This window comes from Etheostoma cragini, chromosome 21 (genome assembly GCF_013103735.1).
Source record: "Etheostoma cragini isolate CJK2018 chromosome 21, CSU_Ecrag_1.0, whole genome shotgun sequence".
NCBI lineage: Eukaryota > Metazoa > Chordata > Actinopteri > Perciformes > Percidae > Etheostoma > Etheostoma cragini.
The window spans coordinates 3176937-3200103 of NC_048427.1; the positions used below are offsets into that span (position 1 = coordinate 3176937).

The 23167-nt window shown below is 39.9% G+C and overlaps 1 protein-coding gene across 49 annotated transcripts in view; it reads right to left on the minus strand.

Annotated features, from left to right (window-relative positions):
• The window catches only part of LOC117937160 (ankyrin-3-like), a 145791-nt gene that overhangs the window by 106340 nt on the left and 16284 nt on the right, over window positions 1–23167 (minus strand). For 21 of the 49 annotated variants that reach the window (XM_034860924.1, XM_034860918.1, XM_034860917.1 and 18 more), the window contains exon 1: window positions 187–986. The exons of 2 other annotated variants lie outside the window; for them this stretch is intronic. In XM_034860924.1, coding sequence (XP_034716815.1) covers window positions 187–303 — 117 coding nt within the window. In that variant the 5' untranslated portion in view covers window positions 304–986. Of the gene's footprint in view, window positions 1–186; window positions 992–23167 lie in introns of those variants that run through there. 26 more of the 49 variants (XM_034860919.1, XM_034860920.1, XM_034860922.1 and 23 more) reach the window with 6 other exon arrangements.

Consider the following 23167-nt stretch of genomic DNA (forward strand, 5'->3'; position numbering starts at 1 on the left):
TGTGTGTGTGTGTGTGTGTGTGTGTGTGTGTGTGTGTGTGTGTGTGTGTGTGTGTGTGTGTGTAGGCTGCATCATGACAAAAGAGACTCCACTAGACCGACACGTCTCTATCCATCCCGTCTGCTCTCATTCCTCCATTACTTTATGATGTTAGTATTTTGTTCTCCTTCCCTCCTCTTTCTCTACCTTTTTCTTCAATTCGCGAGAACGCTTCCTTGCTGCCTTCTTCTTCTCCTTCTCATCCTCCAACGCGGTGAGGTTCTCATCCGCCCTTTTCTTCAGCTGCGAGGCGGCATGCGCCATGCTGCTCCAGTCCAATTAATCCTCACAGGTGGGAAACAGTTAAAGGAGGGATGAATGGAGGGATGGAGACCCAAAGTCTCCTCTTTAGCCTTTTCTTCTTAGCTCCTAATTGTCTTTTTGTTCCTCCAATATCCTCTACTATCTTTTGTCAGAGAAGGAGCCCTCACAGGTGTGTGAGAGGAGGGATTTTCCTGTCCTCGTTTTCAAGATTTCCCTGTTTTTTTTGTTCTTTATATCCCTCGGTAGTTATCCACACTGTGCAGATGCAAAGGTCCAGTTTGGGGCAGGGCAGGGCCAGGACATACTCCTCAAGCTCCACCGCTGTGAAGGCAGCTGCTTCCACTTCTCAGTGCTCAAAGTGCCAAACAAGGGACAATTATAGCAACTACAAAAACAAATGTCTTTATATTATCCACAGTCAGGTGTAATTGTCCTCCTGATTAGGAATAAATATATAAAAACAGTTACAGGTACATCATTAGAGCTCCAGGGTTTGAGGTCCAAGCAGGGGCTCAAGCTCCAGCCCCTAACCCAACAGAGTGCTCTGTCGTCTGGGTAAATGAACTGGTCCTGCTGCCTGATTGACTGGTTCCCAGAGCCTGCTGTCTGCACCTAAGCACTGAGCCATCCTCTATGTACACACACACGCTCAGTCCGCAATGTCTCGCCAGGACATATGAACAGGAGGGAAATGACGGTGGAAAGGAGGTTGAGATTGAAGGAGGAGGAGGAGGAGGAGGGTGGGGGAGGAGGAGGGGTGAGAAAGGAGGAGACAGAGAGAGGTAGAGGGAGCAGCTGGGACAGAAGAAAAAAAGGAGGGAGTAGGCATGGATGAATACCTCTGCTTAGTACCAGCTGGCTGAGAGATAAAGAGAGAGAAAGAGAGGATGATGATACTCCACACAGGGTTCTTACAGCACACACACATACACACACACACACACACACACGCACACTGTGAGTCCAGCCGAACACAGTGTGCAGTAAGTGTGCAGCCATGATGCTCCTGTTATGAAACTTCCTTCACTCAGCCTCTTCGCCGTCCTGATCCCAATGGTTCTTCATAAAACAAGAGCTGACAATAAATTTCTCTCTCAGCGAGCTAAAGTTTTTCATCTCGGATTTCTTTTTTCATATTGTAGAACAGAGACCAGGGACTGCGGGCGGAAATTAGCAATTTGCTACAACCTGGCCCAAGACATCTATTTATGTTTTTTGTGCACTGTCCTTGTTCAAATAAATAAATTACAAATACAGATACACAGCAATGAGTGGCAACCAATCAGCATAAAGTCCAGTCCAAAAGTCCAGAATCTTTAATTGGTCATACTGGAACAAATTCATATTGATGTAATTGTGATTATTTATTGTGATCTAGATTTTAGAACACAGGCTTGATTTTATTTAACTGATTTGACAGCAATTATGATGTTTTAGCTATGCTAACCTGGTTTTAGATATCCTTTAGACTTGTTGGTTGGTTTACCACTTTGGTTTCAGCTTAAATATATCTCAATAAATATTGAATGGATTGCCATAAAATGTTTCCCAGAGGATGTATGCTGTGGCAAAAGAGAAATGATCTCTATACTTTGACAGTGGTGTAGTGAGAGTTAATGACGTACTGTACTAGGTCAATGTGTTGCAGAGGAGGAAGTGGGTAAACTGGTAAACTCTCTTACAGTATATATATATATATATATATATATATATATATATATATATATATATATATATATATATATATATATATATATATATATATATATATATATATATATATATATATATATATACACCTGTATATATATATATATAAAATCAAATAGTTTTTTGTCTGATATGTGTATGTGCTGTAAACCTTGTATTCCTGCGTATATGCTCTAGTTCACCTCATCAGGTCAAAATGTGCACATTTCTTTACTGTTACTTATATGGAGACCTTTCAAGTATTGATATTGTGCTGTACCATCAATGGCTACAACGTACAAGACCCTATAGCTGAAAACAATCACTGTAAGTCATTGGGATATCAAAGACATTTTGCACAAGACCAAAGAGAAATACTGTACTACAGATTGGATGCAGGTAGCAGGAAACGTTTTAACTGAAAATAATGATTTGAAAAAAAACCACAAACATGTTCCACTTGAGTTTTAGAACTAAACAGGAGAGGTATATGCAGGCTGCTGTGCACTTATGAATCAGATATTAAGATCCTAATGCATTATTCACATTAAATTGATATACTCAGATGTGGGAGAATCCTACCTTAAGGGCATGCCATTAGGATTTCTGTGCAAGTATCTACTTTCAAGAAAGCTAGAAATTAATGAGCAGAGAAAAAAATCTAGAACTGCCTAAGGTGCTTAAAGGAATTTTCTCTACACTTGAATATAACAAAGCCTCGCGATCTAATATAGGCAAATTATTTTAAAAAACAAAATTTTCTTGGAAGATATGAAATGGTTTCCTTCGATGGAATTTAAAGTTTAAGTCAATGTCCAGGATGGTTACAGATGCAATAGATGCATCTCTGAATGTTTTAAATGCCTTATTGTGTGTTTCTAGGGTGTGTGTGTGTGTGTGTGTGTGTGTGTGTGATATGAGTGCTGGTATGAGCTCATGTCGGCAGACTGCAGCCTTTGAATATTAACAACATGGTAGGGGATGGGATTGTAGCCAGTGACAGGGACATGTGGCATCAGTGCAGCCTTGCTATTGGCTGTCTGGGATGTGAGTGAGCTGTAATTGGCTACTTGGAAAAGGGAGGTCCTACCCACAAGATGACAATAACAAAGAGGAGAGGAGAGCACATTATTACATCTACAGAAAATGCTTCCCCCCGACTGTAATTCCCAATCTTTAGATGTGCTCAGTTTATGGTTACTCACGTTCAATCATCCTTAAAAACATGTCCCAGCCCTACTGTACATCTGTAGCTAATCAGAGGCCAAACTCCAGTTACTGCACCATAATAAGCCATCACTCATAGGATTTTTTGGACTAATCCTTCATTATCTCCATCTGTAAGAGGAGCTTATGATTTGGATGTACCAGCCCTTACAGGCTCCCTGTCTGTCCTGAAACTTGGATTAACAGCAGGTGATTTCTTGGTACATGGATCAGAAATTTAAAACGAGACGAACAAAAGACGATGTTGTCTAAAGGTTTAAGAGTTTGGCTTGATATCCCTGGTGGTGTTGACTACTTTACTGTTTCTCTTCCCTCGCCAGTAGATCTGCTCGGAGTGAAAACAGCAAACTCAGGAATAATGTCAGGCTTCAGATGTGGGTCAGCTGCAAAGATGCCAGTCAGTCATTTCTTTTGTTTACTCAAACATCATCTGCTCCTACAACCTTTCTGGTCCCTTTTTTTTCATCCATTTTTCTGTCTCTATGCTGCTAATGCTAACCACCGCCTGCAGCAAACACCTCGGTGCACACAACTGTGAAACTGCAGTTAATCGAGTCGTGGTTTAGTGTGTGGGCTGGCCTCCACCGGGTAGAAACAATATTACACTACTGGAAGGATGAACACAGTGTGGGCTCGGGGAGTAATCAGAGAACTGAGGCTCATTTCATGTGTGAAAACATGAACAAAACCATAACATTTTCCAAGGTGAACCAATGACCTGCAACCATAATCAAAACCAAAGTCTGTTGGAATTTTTCTTAATTAGAGATAATAATTATTTATTTTTGCGCTTGCTTAATTGGTATTAAACGTCAGTGTGTAAATTATGAAAAATGCCCAACACGACAGCTTTGATTAGCTTCTTTGTCCGACCAACAGTCCACAACCCAAAGATATTCAATTTACAACAACAACTAAAATCCCTTCAGACCTTTGTATTTAAGAAGAAATGGCAAAAAACATTTATAACTTTTGCTTAAAGGTCCCAAGACATAAAAATTTCACTTTATGAGGTTTTTTTACATTAATATGAGTTCCCCCGGCCTTTCCATGGCCCCAGTGGCTAGAAATGGTGATGGGTGTAAACCGGGCCCTGGGTGTACTGCTCTGCCTTTGAGAAAATGAAAGCTCAGATGGGCCGATCTGGAATCTTGCTCCTTATGAGGTCATAAGGGTCAAGATTACCTCCCCTTTCTCTGTTGTGCCCGCCCAGAGAATTAAGCCCACCCATGAGAAAGAGACATAATGTCTTTCAAACAAGTAAAGCTGCACTTGGTCAAGGCCCCCCTCCCTCCTTCTTAATAGCTACAGACAAAAATGGCAAATACTAAGCAAAGCTCATTGTGGGACTGGCTCCAGTGGCTGTAATTCTGCACTAAGTCCAAAAAATTATAACAATGCAAAACAGAAACAATCAGTTAACCTCCTTATCAAGAAGCTTAGACACCCTTTTTTGCTGAAATGACCTAAAAAAATGAATACATTAAGCAACTTCTTGTTCCACTAGTCTGTACACAAGATAGTGACAAACAAAGGCAACATAGGAGGTAGAATATTCAACTATTATCAAAAGAGTTGGTAATTCATTTTCTGTCCCTAAACAAATCAATTAGTCAACTAATTGTCGGTGCTCTACACTTGCACAGAAAAAAACATGATCCTGTCAAAACCTAAACACAAAAGTGAGCATACAATCACTCATAACCACACACACACACACACACACACACAACTGTAAATAACACTTAAGGCAGATCCCAGGGCTTTCATTAGGAAAGAATTAGAGCTGATCACAATGTGAGGTACAACACACACACACACACACACACACACACACACACACACAGTATACAGACACCAGCTCTTATTTCGACATGAATCCCAATGTAGACAGTTGTTTGTTTGTGCCTAATGGATCTAGGATGGGCAGTAAAAGCCCAATCTACGGAACCATGCATATATATATTATTATATATTATATTAGACATTATTGTTTCCAAGCTAATATCCTGGGTGACGTTTACCTCCCTTCCAAGTAAATAGTGAATGAGTAGATAACAATAAAGCCAGAACAGAAAAAATGAAGTCATATTGGTTTTAATGATGTTCAAAAACAAAGAAATGTACATGCACAAAAACTGATGCTTACAGACATTGTTTCAGTGGTGACTGGCTCCCTCTAGTGGCAACCCATACGTCTCACAGCTTCACAAAGTACATGTTAAATCTTTCAGGTGTTCACAAGCCATATGAAGTATTTATGCATACATGATTGTGGAGACGAATGGAAAGCATTTTTAGCCCTTCAAGTTACAGCCTTAATAAATACTAGAAGTTAATATAGAGATAATCCGCAGTTCCTGCCTCTGAGCTGGAGTCAGTGCAATGATGTTTTTAGTTGGTCAGTGAAACTACAGGCAGCATACGTTCAGTTGGCAGTTTATTAGGTTGAACTGGCTAAAACGATTGCATTTAAATTCAACAGTGATGCAATAAATCCTACTTTCATTTTTGTTTAAACTGTAATCTTTTTGGAGTGTCTGTGTCAGTGTCTATTTGGGGCTTCTTGTCCCATTTTAGAAGTCTCAGTGGTTTGCATTTGCACCAAAAATATATTTCCCCACTAAGCTTTAAAAACTTTTGAAATTGTTTCATAAAGAAACCAGGAGAGGAGAGTCTACAGAATTAACCCAAATTTGTTTAACAGACTGTTATTTCTTCACACAAAAGACAACCTCCAAAACGACTATAAATCAAAACCTCTTTATAACAATTTCAAAAAAAAGATACATAAAACACAACCTTAATGGAGATAGGATTTATGTATTCGACTGCAATACATAAATGGCTGGCTAATTAGTTTTAGCCAGGTGTACCCAATAAACTGGCAACTGAGTGTATTTGATACAGTACAATGTGTACTGGATGCAGTTCTTTTTCTCACCACTTAGAGGAAGCATCACGCCGCGAGAAAAGAGAATCGCAGTTTGGAAACAAGTGGATTGCTGTGCTTCATAAAGTGGGATGGGGCGTCATCTCATCTCACCTACTTCAGTAAATGAGGCTTATTTATGTATGTATCCTTTGAGGCCGGTCAGGCTAGTTTTACTCCTCTGGTCTGACTGCAACAAACAAGACTAAAAAATGAATGTGATTTCCATGTATCAGTCCCAGCAGTCCTGTGCTGTAAACAGATTTAAATTGCTGTGGATGTCAGATATAATTTGGGATGAGTTGCAGTTATTGCTTAATTAGAATACAGAGCTAAGACCTGTATCAATAAAGTCTCTGCACAGCACTCCAGTTAGCATCTTCCAGCTGACAGGAACACAAACAGCAGCCATCTCTTCATCTCTAGAGCTTGCGTGATTTATTATGGAAAAGTTTATTTTTCACAATATTTGACTCTTCATCATATAACATGTCTTAACATTTCCTCAGCGCAGTTTGCTCTTTACATCTTGTGTTTTCTTCATTATGAATTGATGTGATCTGCGCTTGACATTTTGGAGTTTAAAGCCACACACATGCTGTTTTCTTGGCTGTTTGAAAGCAGACTTGCATTAGCCAGATTGCTTTAAATGTGAATTGACTTAATGGTGACTAATCCTGGTTTATAATCGATGTGCACATTTCAGTTTGTAAGTAATCACACAAACACTTTGTCAGTGTGTGTTAGGTTTGTTTCTACAGAGTAAGTGAACACAACGATTAAGATTAAACAGGAGACGCCCTGGTAGCTTATAGATTGTGCCTCATATACTGAGTCGTAGTCCTTACTGCATTTGCTGCATGTCTCTCTCCCCCTTTTCCTGTCTTCAGCTATCCCATCTTATAATTTACTGTTTCAAACGGTGCATCGTGGAAATATCACTGGGACATATTGAGAATGTGATTTATTAGGTTTTTGAGTGAGAGTTCAAATAGTCACATGGAAATTGGTTATTTTGTGTTTGTTTTTTTGCATGCAGTGTCTATTATTATTTTACTATATGTTCATATCTTTGAGTAATACCTTAAAAAACCCTACTATACTAACACTATTAATGCATGCACACTACAGTTGTCACCTACTGCATGTTTACATGTGACTTATTGTTGCTAATCATGTCAGCATTCAGTTCCACTGCACCTCTGTATTCTCCAGTCTAATTAAACTCCCACATTTGTTGGAAACACACAAACATGGAGATGTTCCTCTGAACAAGGAGAAGTGTGAGTGTTTAAGCACTGAACCGGGATGAACCAAAGTTATTTTTTTAAATTAGTTTCAGCCTGCACAGAGCACCAGGTGGATAATGATTACAGCGTCTGGACATTAGCATTTTGTAATGTGGAGTTCCATTAAAGTATACCTCACGGAATTATGTGATTTTCTATGACTCACTTGTATAGTCCTACGTGGTTCCCTTAATCCGTTTGGAGTGCGTGAAATTAAAAACATTTCCATCTTGTTGGTCAAATCTCATGATATCCCACTCGTTTACCCTGCATTATGTCGGACCACAACAGGAAAGTACAGATGCTATTAAGATCCTTTCAACATGTAGCTTCATTGTGACGCCAACACACCACTCCACGTAAAAACTTAAAAATCATATAGCTTAGAGTCAGTAATTAGTGTACTTTTCCCCCGTCTATATGATAACAACTCAGTCCCAACAGAAATCAAAATATTCCAAACACAAATATGGGACACTTTTCTCTGTTGCAGCAGGTACACATACAATACATAACAAAGAGTATAAAAACATAGTGAACTCACAGAGAAGCACACATGCTGATAAGGTAAGAACAAAGGCTTTGCTAGTGTCAGATAATACAATCCTCAAGAAAAAACTCAAAAGCTGAGCTGAGTCAAAAAAAACATCTCACCACACAAGAAGCTTTTCTGCACTAGTTTTAAGGATGAAATGTAGGATAAGATAGTGCAGTGGTTCCCTGTATTGGTGTGATTTATCTTAAAAAGTCTCTTCCGAGTTTTCTTTTGCAACCAATACCAAGCTCCATTTGTTCCTTATCTTGTCAAAACACCACTAATCCTGCTGATTGTTGAGCCTTATCACTAAGAACAGGGTACAAGGAAGTCCTATTGTCAAACAGCTGTGCTCCTGCACTTATTCCCTCTCTATTTGTATATCAGTGTGTGAGGGCACAGACAGCCTTGCAACTGATAGGCTTGCACTAATGAACCCAAACAGAGACCAGCATATTTTAGGCCAATCTTAAGGCACCATAAGGCTGCAAGGTGTGTCTGCCCTTCAGTCTTCAAACCCTAAATTACTGCAACATTGTATAACATTTCATTATTGAAAACAGGCCCTTTGTCTCTCAGATCAATCTGTGGGTGTACAAATGAGAGAAAAACAGACTTTATTGATTGTAATGTCTCAATTTATACCCAAATCATAGCTTCTGTGTGTAAATGTGTGTTTAAGGTCAAGCCTGACAAAAATAACAGGTGAACCAGGTGGGATTTGAAGCTGCATTGATCAATACTTTTATACAGTATTAATATTGGGTCAGGTAACTATTGTATTGTAAAAGACGTCACTCACTGAGATTAAACGACAGAGAATTATTATCCTCAGTTCTACGGAGCGTCTTAGCTTCTTTTAGCTCATTGTTTTGTTTTTTTAGTAGCTCACAACTTCAATGTTTTAGTTGAGTCTCACTGCTCTCATAAACCTTCACTAAATTTCAGCAATAAAGCGCCGATAGCTGTACCTGCCTAGCAGCAAACAGCATACAAGAACAGTTGGTGATTAGCTAATAAACATAGTGGAGCATTTAGCAGCTAAAGAGCCAGAAACATTTCTTAGGAGAAGGTGGAGACCAAAACAGAGTTTAAAGGAGAGTGACTATTGGACTAACAATAATCAGGTGGACACAAACACGACTAAAAAAGCAATGCCAACATTGATTTATAAACAAGTTTGCCATAAAAACTTTGTGAGGAGATATTACTGTATCACATTTGAATTGACAGTTTGCTCGGCTGCCACCAAGGGATCAAAACAATAGAGAATGCTGCTTTCTCAACACATGGATATTTAGCACATGCAGACACACAACTACTAAACTAGAGCCAGCATTTCTTTTCAGAAAAGACAGATGGTTTTATGTTGAGTGTTTTTGGTATCGGGCAATGTATTATTCATCACTATTATCAATATGGGTATTAGCCCCATAACCCCAATATTGGAGCGCAGCCCTCGAGGAGACTCTCAGCTGTCACGTCTAAGAAGTGCTCTTATTGTTCTGACATAACATGGCCTTGCTCTCTGTTCTGTCTGGTATCGTCTTTATAACTCTCTCTCTCTTTGGCGGTCTCTGGCGCTCTCACACACACTTTCATTTCTTCCTCTCTCAACACTGACCGAAAAGAATCCAGATATCTGACACGCTGCAAATGGATTTAACAACTAGATAAGGAAACATATAAGTGCATTATACTCATATATTATGTGATATTGAAGTGGCTGCTGGGTGGTGCTTGCAGTCTGCTGGCCTGCAGGATTAGATCATGTTAGGAGGAAAGGGAGTTTTGGTGTGGCCGGCCCCTGACAATCCATGAAAAGAGATAACAACACGGCTGAGTTCATGAGGGCAGACTGCTGTAATGATGGGAATTATACAAGCACCCTCCCTCCGTCCGCCAGTGGTACGCCAGCAGATTCATTCTCAAAGGCCAAAGCAGAAGAATCCTCCAAAACCGTTTGTTAAAGACGGGACATGATGGAAGATGCAGATGCAACAGATACAGTGTGATGTGATATTATTTTATATTTTTCTTTCTTTTCTTTCTTTCTTTATACAGAAGATGTGCTACTTTGTCAGTGATTATTCAGCACCATTATAAAAATGTGAATACATAAAGGTTGTCTATGCTCCAATTTGTCCATCACCATCTACACTGCTAAGTTAGGCATGCAGGTAACAATTCATTATGTCATAGTTCATTAGGAAATAATAAAAGGAATTGCCAAAACCTGACGTCTTGAAATTGTTTGTTTTGTCCAACCAAAATTAAAAAACAAAAGAAATTCAGTTTGCAATCAAAAGAAACTAGAGAACATTTTTGCTTGAAAATTACTTCATCCATTTTGTTCAAAATATTTGGCTTAAATACATTTTTTTATTGTTTTAGGCATATTCTGTTTTAGATGGATTTTTCCGGTTATTTATTATGCTTTTATTTCATGTTGTTATCTTTATTTGTACAGCACATTGGGGCAGTAGAGACTGTTTGTAAATGTGCTGTATAAATAAACTCTGACCTTGACATTTCCTGTCAAATAACTCACCAACTGGTTGACTAATCATTTCTTCTTGTATTTAGACACCATTTATTCTTTGATAACGCTGGCTTTAGAAAACATGTTATTATTACAGTACAAATAATACTATTTTAAAAAGTCTTTTGTTCTGGTCTGACTGCAAGAAAAAACTTTCAATATTGGCAAACTCCCTCTCACAACCAGATCCTCCTAAATGTTTCTAATTGGACACAAGTCTCACAGGGATCAATCAAGCAGGCACTACTTACGTGAAGAATACCGACAGGGTGAAATACAAATAATAATTAAAAATGAAATAAAAATGAAATAGAATCCATACAAAAGCAAATAAACTCAAAATTACAAGGGAAGCAGATGTATACCGTACAGTACCCAGGACCAGCGTTGTGCTTAAACTTGGAGTAATCTGAAAAGTCTGAGGTCAACTTCGGTCTCCTGCTGGCGCTCTGCCAGCTGTCTCCAAGGCAACCAGATACACGAGCTACAAATAGCTACTCCAAGCTGAGTATCCCTTCGCCGTGCAGGGGTCATATCAAACCACATCACGCCCCTTCACATTTCACATCCCTCCACAGCAAGAGACGGATCTCATTCAGGATTGGGAGAACTTACATTTGCCATAGTTGTTGTATTTGTATAGCATAGTATTTGTTTATGTATATTTATTACAACATGGTCCTTTTAGATTAAAGTGAAGTGAAAGACAGCCTATGTAAAATTATTATATAAAGCCTAAACAGAGAGTTTGGAGCTCCAATTTTGATAACTGATAAATGGTATAATTAATTAATTTTTCTTCTTTCAATGGTTTTATTTAGTTGTAAAATTCTGGACAGCTGGTAGGAAAAAAAAGCAATTTTTAGACATCAGATTTGCTCCCTGTGACGGGCATTTTTTAGTATTTGTCAGAAAAAAACTAGTAAATGATAAATATAAAAAAGCGAAATTAACGTTTTCAAAATTTTTCACAAAGGAAATGATGTGTCCTATATGAGAATTCATCACATGTAAAATCCCACACTAATATTTGCCCATGCAAAATCTCACAAAACCTCATGTAAAAGGTTGTAACGTGAAAACGTATCTTTTGTTCTATAAATAGGAATTTACAGTGTAAATAAACTAATCTGGAACAACTTTTGGAATAAGGTACAGCCTTAGCTCTGCTGTATGTATGAAATAGTCAAGGAAGCAACATCTTTTATGTCTACAACCTAAAAAAACAGATGCTGTAACTCTAGGTCTACTGTGTCTCCTAATAACAAAAATTATTAGGAGACACAGTTCTGTGTTTTTATTTTTAGCCTTGTAACAAGACAACATTACATTCAATAAATACGTAAGGCTCAACGGCACTGTAGAAGCCCCAGTGATCACTCAGCGTAATGAGTAAACCTCCTCAAGGATCACATGAAACTGAACTGGATTTGAATCGTACATAACACTTTCATCTGGTCGTCTTTGGAGAACAAATAGCCATCACACTTGTCTTGTGTGTGTGTGTGTGTGTGTGTGTGTGTGTGTGTGTGTGTCTGTTTGAAGCTGTACTATAATCCATGTGGAATGATAACCCTCCCTGACCTTATTAAAAGGTTAATCAGACATGAACTCTCCATTATAGATTCTGATAGCTCATCGCCTCATCCTAATCCTTGTATCCACACACATACAGCATGTATTTACCAACACACACTCCACAGGATGGAGCCACTTCAGGATGGGTATCCTGACCTAACTCTGGTGGACATATGCAAATGACCCAGGGGGATGACACCTTGGCCGGGTGTCATGGCAACTCATCCAAGCAGCAGGCATGTAGCCACTGGCAGGGGACAAACGGGGGAGGAGGAGTAGGAGGAGGAGGAGGAGGAGGAGGAGGAGGAGGAGGAGGAGACAGAAGAGGGAGCGGAGTGAATGGATAGAGGAAAGAGTAGTAGTAGGTTAAAAAAGAAAAGAATGAGAAATGGGGGGCGGTGAGAGGAAAACAGAAGCACCAGTGATGAGAATTTCAAAAACTCTATTGTCCTACATCTATGGATTATGAGCATGCACAGGTGTATGAAAAATAGGGGTGTTGAAATGAATCCTTGCATTGATGCATCATAATGCGGACGTGGATGATTGTGCATCGATGCAGTGATAGACAATTCTGGTTTATTGCCTACTGATATTGCTTGTTCATTTTCATTTTTTGCCTTTTGTCTGGGAAAAACGTGAGAACATATTATTCTTTTCTTTTAATATGTGTAGGAAGAAATCTATAATTCAACATTTTAGTTGTCAGGACAGCTTAGACATGTTAGAATCTTTAAAAAAAAATCGTAAAGTCTAACGTGCGTCATCTGAAGGGACAAAGGACAAATTTTGGTGTAAGTACCACACTGACGTCAATATAATTAGTGGCTGTATTAATATTGTGAGTTTTCTGAGTACATAGTCAGCTCAGAACATTTCTGTTTGCACCTATTTGTGCTTGAACTGTGTAATGAAACCAATACTTTTATTGTACATGTATGCTGTTTTTGTGCTGATTTTACATAGTGAACATTGGTTTGTGTGTGTGTGTGTGTGTGTATAAGTGTAAGTGACAGGGAAAAATAGACCAAAACAGTAAGAGAAAGGGCATGCTTGCCTCTCTGTTACGAGGACACTATTCATATAGCACTATAAACAAGCAGCTTGTGTGTGTGTGTGTGTGTGTGTGTGTGTGTGTGTTTGTTACCTGCACCCTTAGCTGCAGTGGTGTAACATGACAAGATCAGTGATGCCACTGTTAACTGTAAGCATAAACAGCCTTCACAAGTAGCAGCAGACACACACACACACACACACACACACACACACACACAAACACACAATGATGACGTGCATCTCAGTGTGTGAGGAACAATCTGGGTATCTCCAGCAGGCGACCCGCCAGTTCTCTCAATGTTCTAGTCCAGAAACCCCTTTGACTTCTGCCTTTTATTACATTATTACAGCACATCTTACTTCATTGTTCATCATTTGTACTCTTTTATCTGCCATCAATGGAATCAGTTCATTATTACAGTACAGTTACATCTGACAAGAACACGCTTTTAGTTTAATCGGAACCATAGCGCTAAAACATTTCTACACTCACACACATTCTAAAACAGCAATAGACAAAATAAATTTTTGTTTAACATATTCTACACATTTTGTGTCACTACCGAGACTCAGAATGTCCACACTTTCCAACTATTGTTAAAGGAATAGTTTGACATTTGGGACTCTACTCTACTTGGGAAAGTAGATGAGAAGATTGATATCATTGGTATCTGTTTGATAAATATGAAACTACAGCCACTAGCCAATTAGCTTAGTCTAGCTTAAAGTCTTGATAACCAATAGATAAAATGATTACCTAAAAGTCATAGAAACGGTACTGCGCCTGGTTGTCAAACATCCTATATGACTGACCTTACTAACTGCTCCTATTTCTCCCTGGTATATTTCTGTCTGTGACTTGAATATCTAGAGAAAGCAAGGAAGGAGAGACAAGAAAAAAGGCAGAGAGAAGTGGAGGAGTTATGTTGGATATCAAAAAAGAGAGCAGGATAAAGGATAAAAAAGAAAAGGGATAATAACACACGTAAATGACATTGAAAATTAAAGAAATGAAATAAACATAGGAGAAAGAGGAGTCATTCATGGGAGAGAAACAAAGAGCGAGGGAACGACTGAATGATGTTCAGTGGCAAATGTGAAGGAAACGAGATGGATCTTTCCCCTGAAACGATTACATCACCTTCTGACGCTCCTGTTGCCATGGCTACAGAGTCACATTAGCGTAATCATACTACCGTCTGCCACCTTTACTTAGCCTTTATCCAAGCTCCGTCCATGAACTCCAGGCTGCGTGCAGTGTGTCAGCCTCTTCCTGTCATTTTATTTGAATAGAATATTTTCTGGCTATTTTTCCACCTTATATTTTTTCCCTTAAGGCCGGTAGTGTAAAACTGATTCAAAGATATGACATGAATGCACTTTGGTTATTGAGTCGGTTGCCACTTACTTCTGCTGGGCAAGCTTCATTACAGTTTGGTAAGAGGCCAATGTCCTAATGCACAGACTCCACAGGTCTCCTTTCTGTTTCCATAAAATCAACAGGGACTGTGCTTATGAACGGCACAAAATCCCCAAAGTGATTAAAAATGTAAAATGTTGTCATGATCATTTATCAATTACATAAAAATGTTTTTTGAAAGCCCGTTCTTTTTAATAGTTAATGTTTAATAGACAATATAAAGAGGTACAAAAAATGGCAGAACAATGCACTAAATGGAAGTTATTGAGCTGTCCAAAATCAGATAATGCAACTGAAAAAGTCCAGCATGACAGCGGGGTGTTTTGAATTAGTGGGAGAAATGGCCCAGTCTGGCCCGTAACCAGTGCTTTCAACTTGGGCAGAAGTGTGACCACAGTGTGCCACATGAGAAGCACGGAGCCAGGTTTACTGGTCAAGCAGCTGCAGTATGAGCACATAGGATTAGAGATGAACTGTGGGAATGAATGTATAGTTCTCTCTGAATGTCTTGGCTTTCCTCTTCAACATGGCTTTACAAAACCGTTATTTAACGCCACTTTACATTCAGCCATACCTTCTGCTCATTGTCTGTTTGCTTGTGTGTTTACTTGTGTGTTTTTTTTGCTTTTATTGTGAAAAAATGCTGCTGTAATAAGGGAATTTCCCCTTTGTAGGATGAATAATGTATAATCTAATCTAATCTAATTACTTTTCTTTGCAAACTTTTGTTTTGTATGGGTCCACTAATATAGAAGCAAATTTGATTAAATGAACCCACTAAAGTACAGTATGTGGGTATGTTCAGTCACAAAAGCGTCGCTCCATAGAAAATAAAAGGTATAATTACACAACATTAACGTACAAGATGACAAATTGTTCGCTCAGGATTGGACGTCAAGTCCACTTTCAGACCGTGCTCCAGGATTTGTAAAGCCTTCCCTTAAACTAGTACTTTTTGGCTTGTAAAAAAAAAAAGAAAAAGAAAGTAATATAAATATGGAGTCCCTCGTCCCAGGCGGCATCCTGTACTGTATTTAAACAGCATACTTACTTTTCCTTTTTCATATTTTATAATCTTCAGGGCCACATTTGTTTTGCAAACGTTCTTTTACAGCTGCAAAGCTGTAAATTATAGCTGATAATAAATGAAAGTGTAGAGCTCCAGTGCTGTCTTGCTGGTGCAGGTACTGAACAGTGATCTATAGCTGACATTCTGCCAGCTTTCTTGCAAACCTTGGCTCCTTCTGAAACTGCCGCTGCTTAGTCAGTCGCTCTAGCATTAAGCTAATTCACTAGCTAAATGGCGTTTGTGCACATTTCACTACAGTCGGTGACACAAAGTAATACTAGAGGAAGCTTGCACTCAGCAATAACCTTACACAGCGATGGGATTTATTAAGGTTATACCTGCAACAGCGGCTCCTAATACAGATCAAAATTTAAGCTGTATGTTTGTTTTTAATATACTGAAATGAGCCCTGGGAATACATACTCACACAAAAACTCGCCTCACCTTTCCAGATCAAGCTGATGCAACTACAACCCTTTGAGCCCCGGACACCGAATCATATTAAGGAAAATCTCTGCATTTATAGTGAATTCTGATACACAATCTTGCACAAATACTGTACGTAACCCCTCCAAGTGTATATAGAGGTTGTATCAGTTGCATCTGTAACAATCAATAGATAACCATTTCCTCTCCGCACTATTGATTAACATTACATCACTGTCCTTTGCACCAAGGCAGAGTGATTGTGATAAAATAGAAAATCCTGCTATTAAACACTGTGCTGATGTCAGCAGTAATTGTGGCCACAACAAGGAAGACGGAAACAGGAAAGCGGCTGAGATGAGTATTAGCACCTCCAAATCTAAGGCCAGGGTTCTCAGCAGGAAACCGATGGAGTGGCTTCTTCAGGTAGGGAGTGAGTCCTTACCCCAAGTGAAGGAGTTTAAATACCTTAGGGTCTTGTTCGTGAGTGTGGGGACAATTGAACGGGGTATTGGTAGGAGAATCGGCGCAGCGGGTGCGGTATGACATTCAATTTATCACACCAAGCTGAGCCCGAAGGTAAAGCTCTTGATCTACCGGTCAGTTTTTGTTCCTACCCTCACCTATGGTCATGAAGGCTGGGTCATGACCGAAAGAACGAAATCCCGTGTACAAGCGGACAAAATGGGTTTCCTCAGGAGGGGGGCTGGCGTCTCCCTTAGAGATCGGGTGAGAAGCTCAGTCGTCCGAGAGGAGCTCGGAGTAGAGCCGCTGCTCCTTCATGTCGAAAGGAGCCAGTTGAGGTGGTTCGGGCATCTGGTAAGGATGCCTCCTGGGCGCCTCCCTAGGGAGGTGTTCCAGGCACTTCCAGCTGGGAGGAGGCCTCGGGGAAGACCCAGGACTAGGTGGAGAGATGATATCTCCAACCTGGCTTGGGAACACCTCAGGATCCCCCAGTCAGGGCTGGTTAATATGGCTCGGGAAAGGGAAGTTTAGGGGTCCCCTGCTGAAGCTGCAGCCCCTGCGACCCAAGACCGGATAAACGGATGAAGATCGGTAGATGGATGGACTTATGTGGGCTTATGTAACGTCATTATTATGACAAATCTGGTATCTGCCGGGCTCTATATAAGGCTCTATATATCTATATAATTACATTCTCATTTTAGCTAGTTAGTGTTGCCATAATGATTCCAGCCCAGTTTAACATGGGGACCAATATATGACAGACAGTTAATTGACCCTGCATTCATCTGCAGAGGAACAGGAATAACAAAGAGCCCCAAAAGGATTATAAGATCTACGTAATTGCAAATGGATGTTGCAGAGATATCCTGTCTTGCTGAGGATTAGGAGTTGATTAAAGAAGATCGAGAGAAAAGGTCTGCAGTCTTGGGTCTCAGTCAACTGCTGAGCAAGGCAAACCCAGCGATGTACATTTGGAACTAAATCATCGAGTCAAGGCCAATAAGTGGTACCATCTCACTTTGTGTGTCTCTCTCCCCCTCTTACCCTTTTACCTTAGCATCTCAAATGAACTCCTCTTTGGCTGTACATGTGTGTGAGAGTGTGAGATGGGGGGTAAAAGAGAGTGACCTGTACACTGAGCAAGCCATGCTAACAGAGCTTCATCCTGTTCCTGTGAAGTGTGAGAACGAGAGCCAAGCATTCTGCTCCCCGGCTGCCTCAGCAAAAACACAATATGTTGACTCTAAAGGACCAAGCTGGCAGCAACTCTCACCCTGGGACAATACAACCATCTACGTTATACTGGATGCTACTTGTTTAGCTAGAGTATCTACTAGGACCATAAAAAGAGGAGGGGGTGAAAACCACCGTATGATGAATTGGAAGAAATTGCAGCGCTGTGTGTATTAACGCTGAGTCTACTCCTACATTGTTTAGGCTACCTGCTTTAATGTGCGTGCATTTCCTATCATCACTTCATCTAAATCAACTGGCTGCATTACATTTTTTATGTGGGTTTTTCTTCTGGGATTCAAAGACATCGATGACTCAGCAGGCTACAAACTATACTCTCACAGAGTAGTGTAGTGCTTCTTGAAATAAGCTCTTGACCTTTCGATGTGTATTATTCCAGCTACCGTAACCTTTTTCACACAGAAGAGTCCTCCACTATTAAAATGATCTTTTGAAAAGGAACCTGATATTTAGACTGAGTGGCCACTTTGTTGCTACACCAATATTACAACGAGCCTCTGCTGTCTTCTCAGAGTTTGAAAGCAAAATGTAAGGATCCCTTTTATACACAAATATATTCTATTACACTCTTAATATCAGCAAATGTTCTCTTTTTCATTAATGTGTGGTGGCCAAAAACAATCCCATTGATGTAAAAATAAAACAAACATTTTAGTTCTTCTTCTCTGCTTCTGTACATTTTAGCCACTAACATTGAGTCAAACGTTGAGCTTGTGGTGATCTGTAACATAACAGTGTAGCTTGCAGAACCAGTCGTGGTCTGTAAACTACGCTAAAACTAAAAACATAACTTTTTTTTTAAAAAGATTTTTCTTTTATTACATAGAGACAGTGGATAGGCATGAAAGGGGGAGAGAGGCGGGGGGGCTGACATGCAGCGAAGGGCAGCAGGCCGGATTCAAACCTGCGCAGCTGCAGGACTCAGCCAACATGGGGTGATCGCTCTTACTGGGTGAAGTAGAAGTTGCCCCGAACTCTGAGTTTTAATGTAAAATTAGTAATGATCATTAAAAACACACAAAAACATGCCGGGTGGCTGCAGTGCCCCCTGGTGCTGCTAAATGGCTCCACGGTTTTCACTGCAGCGGTACATCACAGCTTGGGGTGTTACTTGAGTATAAGATTCCTGAGCTTCTAAGCAAGCCAGCAGTTTTAGAATGGGCTGTCTCATCAGTTTATTTTATACTTTGCAGCCAGCGCTTCCTGCATTCAGAGAAGTGCCGGCAATATGGCACCCACAGTACAACCTGGCCAACCATCAACGGCTCGTAAGTCATTATCGGAGTTATCGGGTTTCCCTGGCAATATCTGTCTCAACAGGAATGATGAACCACGCAGGAGTGCAGCCAGCTCCATGCTTACGAAATGCTGTGCACCGGGCATTCCAGCTGGGATTACAACCTGGTATAGAGTAACCTGTCTGACTCCACCCTGCACCACTCACAGGAAGGAGAGGAAACTCAGTCCAAAAGGAAATACTCTCATGTTGATAAAAGAAGGGAACTGATTTCTAATCACATGGTAGTGACTCTCTGCTTTAAGACTGCTTTACCTAAGAAACATGCATGGGAGGCTGTATTTTCATGTAATAAGTCAGAATTCCGGCTAGGGATCAACCAATACTGATTTTTCAAGGCCCATACCAGCTATTAGTAGTTAATTAAACTGATATCTTGATATTTGGAGCCGATATGCATATAAAGTGAAAATAAGAATCTTTAATTCAAAATTAAGATTTGGAATGTTACAAAATCCAACACAAAAAACGTGTTTAAATGTTTTAAGCAATTATTTAGTACATTTAAACTTGTAACATAATGAGCCGTAAAAGATAGTCAGATAGTGTTGGTGGTGGGACATTAAGTCAGACTCAGTTGAGAGTGAAACGGAAGCAGAGGGACGGACAAAGAAGCAGAGGGACGGACAAAGAGCTGTAGAGAAGCCAAAGTAGACCACTTTTTAATTAATTAACTTTATCAGTGATCAGGCAAATAAAACGCTCATTCAGACAATCTGCAAACTGTCAAAAAATGTCCCCATAATTAGTCTGTCCCTAATTGAGAACACCAAAGAAGGTGAGTGTGTAAACTAGGGAGTATTGTCTGAATATGCTGCAGGAGGGGATTTGAGACGTTGTAAAAGTTGTCATCAGTGGAAGCCATTGTCATTAGCATGAATCGAAGCATAAGCTCATTTCACAGGACTAACTAAGTACAAACTCTTTTAGAGCTACTCAGAGGGTCAGGCTTACACATTTAGAAGTATCCCTTTAAAACCGTCACCAAGAATTGGTCAACCACAGTATGAATAAATTAATAAATAGTTTTCAAACAAGTAAAACACCGTTATTTGTTATGAAATGACAAGGTATAATTACAGCTAACAGCTCTGTGTACTTTCTCACTCTTGCACTTTGGTTAAATCAGATTGCAAGGAGCTACCACTTCATGCCTATTGAAAGCATTGACAGTATTGACATTGGAGAGGGTGTGGGTTGAAAATGACTGAACGTGGGCAGTCATGTTACATAAGCAATAGTCCACTTCGCTTACTAAAACAGCACAAAAACACTGACACACCATGCATACATGTGCTGCTCACCTCCCTCTAACAGATGGGATGTTTTATTAATATGAAGCTGTCATTATCAGAAGCCATGGAGCTGCTTCAGTTAGCTGGTCCCCTTAGAAAAAACAATAATACAATTATATTAATAAATATAAATTATATTAATATAACATTTTATATTCTAGACTTTGAGTCTAATTATTCACAGATATGGGTACGCTTACATTTTTTAATATGCACTACAGTTCGCCCTCCTACACCCTGTAATGCCCTGTAGAGGCCTGCTAAGCCATTAACTACTACAACTACTATTTTTAGACACAGTTCCATTATCTTGATTGTTACTATAATTGTCACTGTTCATCATACCCAAACCGGCACCGTCAGACACCACCTACCAAAAGCTTGGGTCTGTCCGAGGTTTCTTCCTAAAAGGAAGTTTTTCCTCCCCACTGTCACACTAAATGCTTGCTCTGGGGGGAATTACTGGACTTGTTGGGTCTATGTAAATCATAGAGTGTCAACCTACTCCATCTGTAAGTCTTGAGACAACTCTTGTTATGGTTTGATACTATACATACAATTTAATTGAGTAAATCTTTTCACCCAAAGTAATATTTTTGAACTGAGTGAGCATATTATTTGGCATTTGGTTGCTATCTACACCTCTACACTTTTTTGAGGTATTGCTCGGTACAAGCGGTGTCCTCTGTCGCCGTCTTCCCGTTTCTCTCCCCAGACACTCAACGAGGCGGGGGATCTGAGTTACATTTTGTGACAGCTCATTTCAATCTGTTTTCATCCTGCTAGATTGGATCCAGTCCAGTTACTCAGTGTCTACATGCTGAAGTACTGCAGTTAACACAATTAGATTTCCCTTAAACCAACTGACTGTTTGAAGTGGAGCTGTATGCCGTTTCTCTACCTGATGACTAACTTCCACAGCTCCAAGCTGGCTCTCTCACTTCCTCCCCAGCGGGTCTTTGGTAGTCATAGCTACAGCCATTAACACACCTGCTAAGCTCTAAGGTGCCCCATGTCGCTCTCTCTCTCACACACAGACAAAAAAAACTAAAAATTGACCACTGGCACCTAGGGTGGACAAAAATATGATGGTACATATGGAGGGTGTGTCACATTTCCTTTACTACTTAGTAAAATATTCTTGTCCATGAAAATCATACTGTTTTATTAGATCAACACTAGCTCAAAAACTGTTGAAATAACAGTAATATAAAAGACGTAACACAATCTATCACAGATCGAGCCTCCCCCCCACCCCGCCCCACCCCTAAGCCCCGCTAAAGCTATTTAGCTCATAAAATAGAAAGCTAAAAATTACTGCTAGAAATTAACTCATAAAATATCCTGTAGTACAAATTAAAGATGTTGAGAGAGACAGCGTGTGTATGCAGGCAAGAAATATTATACATTCTTGAGGTGCATGGTGGGAAGTGTTAAATGTGGCAGTACTTTTGGAGATGACCCATATCGTAAATGTCTGGATATCTCGGCCTCTGATTCTTTGATTTTGACCATCTTTTCTTTAAATCTGTCTGTCCCAACTCCCCTAACTTTACCAGAAATGCATTACACTAAATTGCTGGAGTACCACTTTATTTTTTTTGGGAAAGGGACCAAAAACATATTGTCTGGAGGAGATAATAAAGATAGATTGATATTTTGTATTGTTTACAGCACTGACAATATTTCCTTTTATTATCATCCCAATTTTAACAGATAGTTTGAGACGGTGTGTTTATTGACATGTGATGATTCATCCAACCGAAGTATTACAGCATTTCCCTCACTAAATGTTTTCCCATCCTTCAGCACACCTAAATCGTATCTTTAAATTGTTCCATTTTGCCGGATGTGATGGTTCTTCCCAGTTACTCATGCACACGCTGCATGCTGTCATCCACATCAGTGCTACTGTTTCTATTGTGGTTTTATCACCACAGATACTGTGTCCCTAGCAACAAGTGGAGAGGGAAGGCAACAGTTATCTCATCAAAGCAAAAACATGCTTCTTCTTTTTTTACTTTTTGTTCTCCCAATCTCTTTAATTATCCTGTCTACTCATCCCTTTAATAGCTTTCTTTCTTTCTTATTCCTCCATTTCCCCCCTCTTTACTCTCTGCCTACCTTTCCCTTCATCTGCCTCCTTGCTTCTTCCCTTTTTATCCACTTTACTTAACTCCCTTTTTCATCTGCTCATGCTGTACATGTCTTCTCTCCTTTTCGTCCTTTCCTCCCAGATTGTCTCTTCTCTGCAGGATCACAGCAGCACGACAGTCATCTCTCATCAGTCGAGACTCTGTCAACACAATCATGAGGTTATCATTCCCTCTCTCTGCTCTTTTCATTCACTCTATTTCTTCCCAGATCACCTCCCTTATTCCCTTCCTCCCGACTCTCTTCACTTTGACATTTTCTCCATCTCTTCCTCCCCACCCTTTATAGACTCCTCCTTTCTGGTCCTTTCTCTCCAGCTCCCTTCCAGTCTTATCCTTTCTGTAGCGCCCATTTTCATTCTTTAAAAACAAACACAGATTATGGATATAACTCTGGGAGCCCTGTAAGATTAGAGGATGTATTCAATTACATAGACTGTATATGGTGCTTTCATTCTCCGCACGGAGAGCCAAAAGCACCTGTTACACTAAATAAATAGAAGACTGTCCTGTGTGTGTGTGTGTGTGTGTGTGTGTGTGTGTGTGTGTGTGTGTGTGGTTTAGGTATAGCTACATTTGTGGGGACCAAAAACTGTGAAAACAGTATACTTATGGGGACCTGACTGCTTTGTGG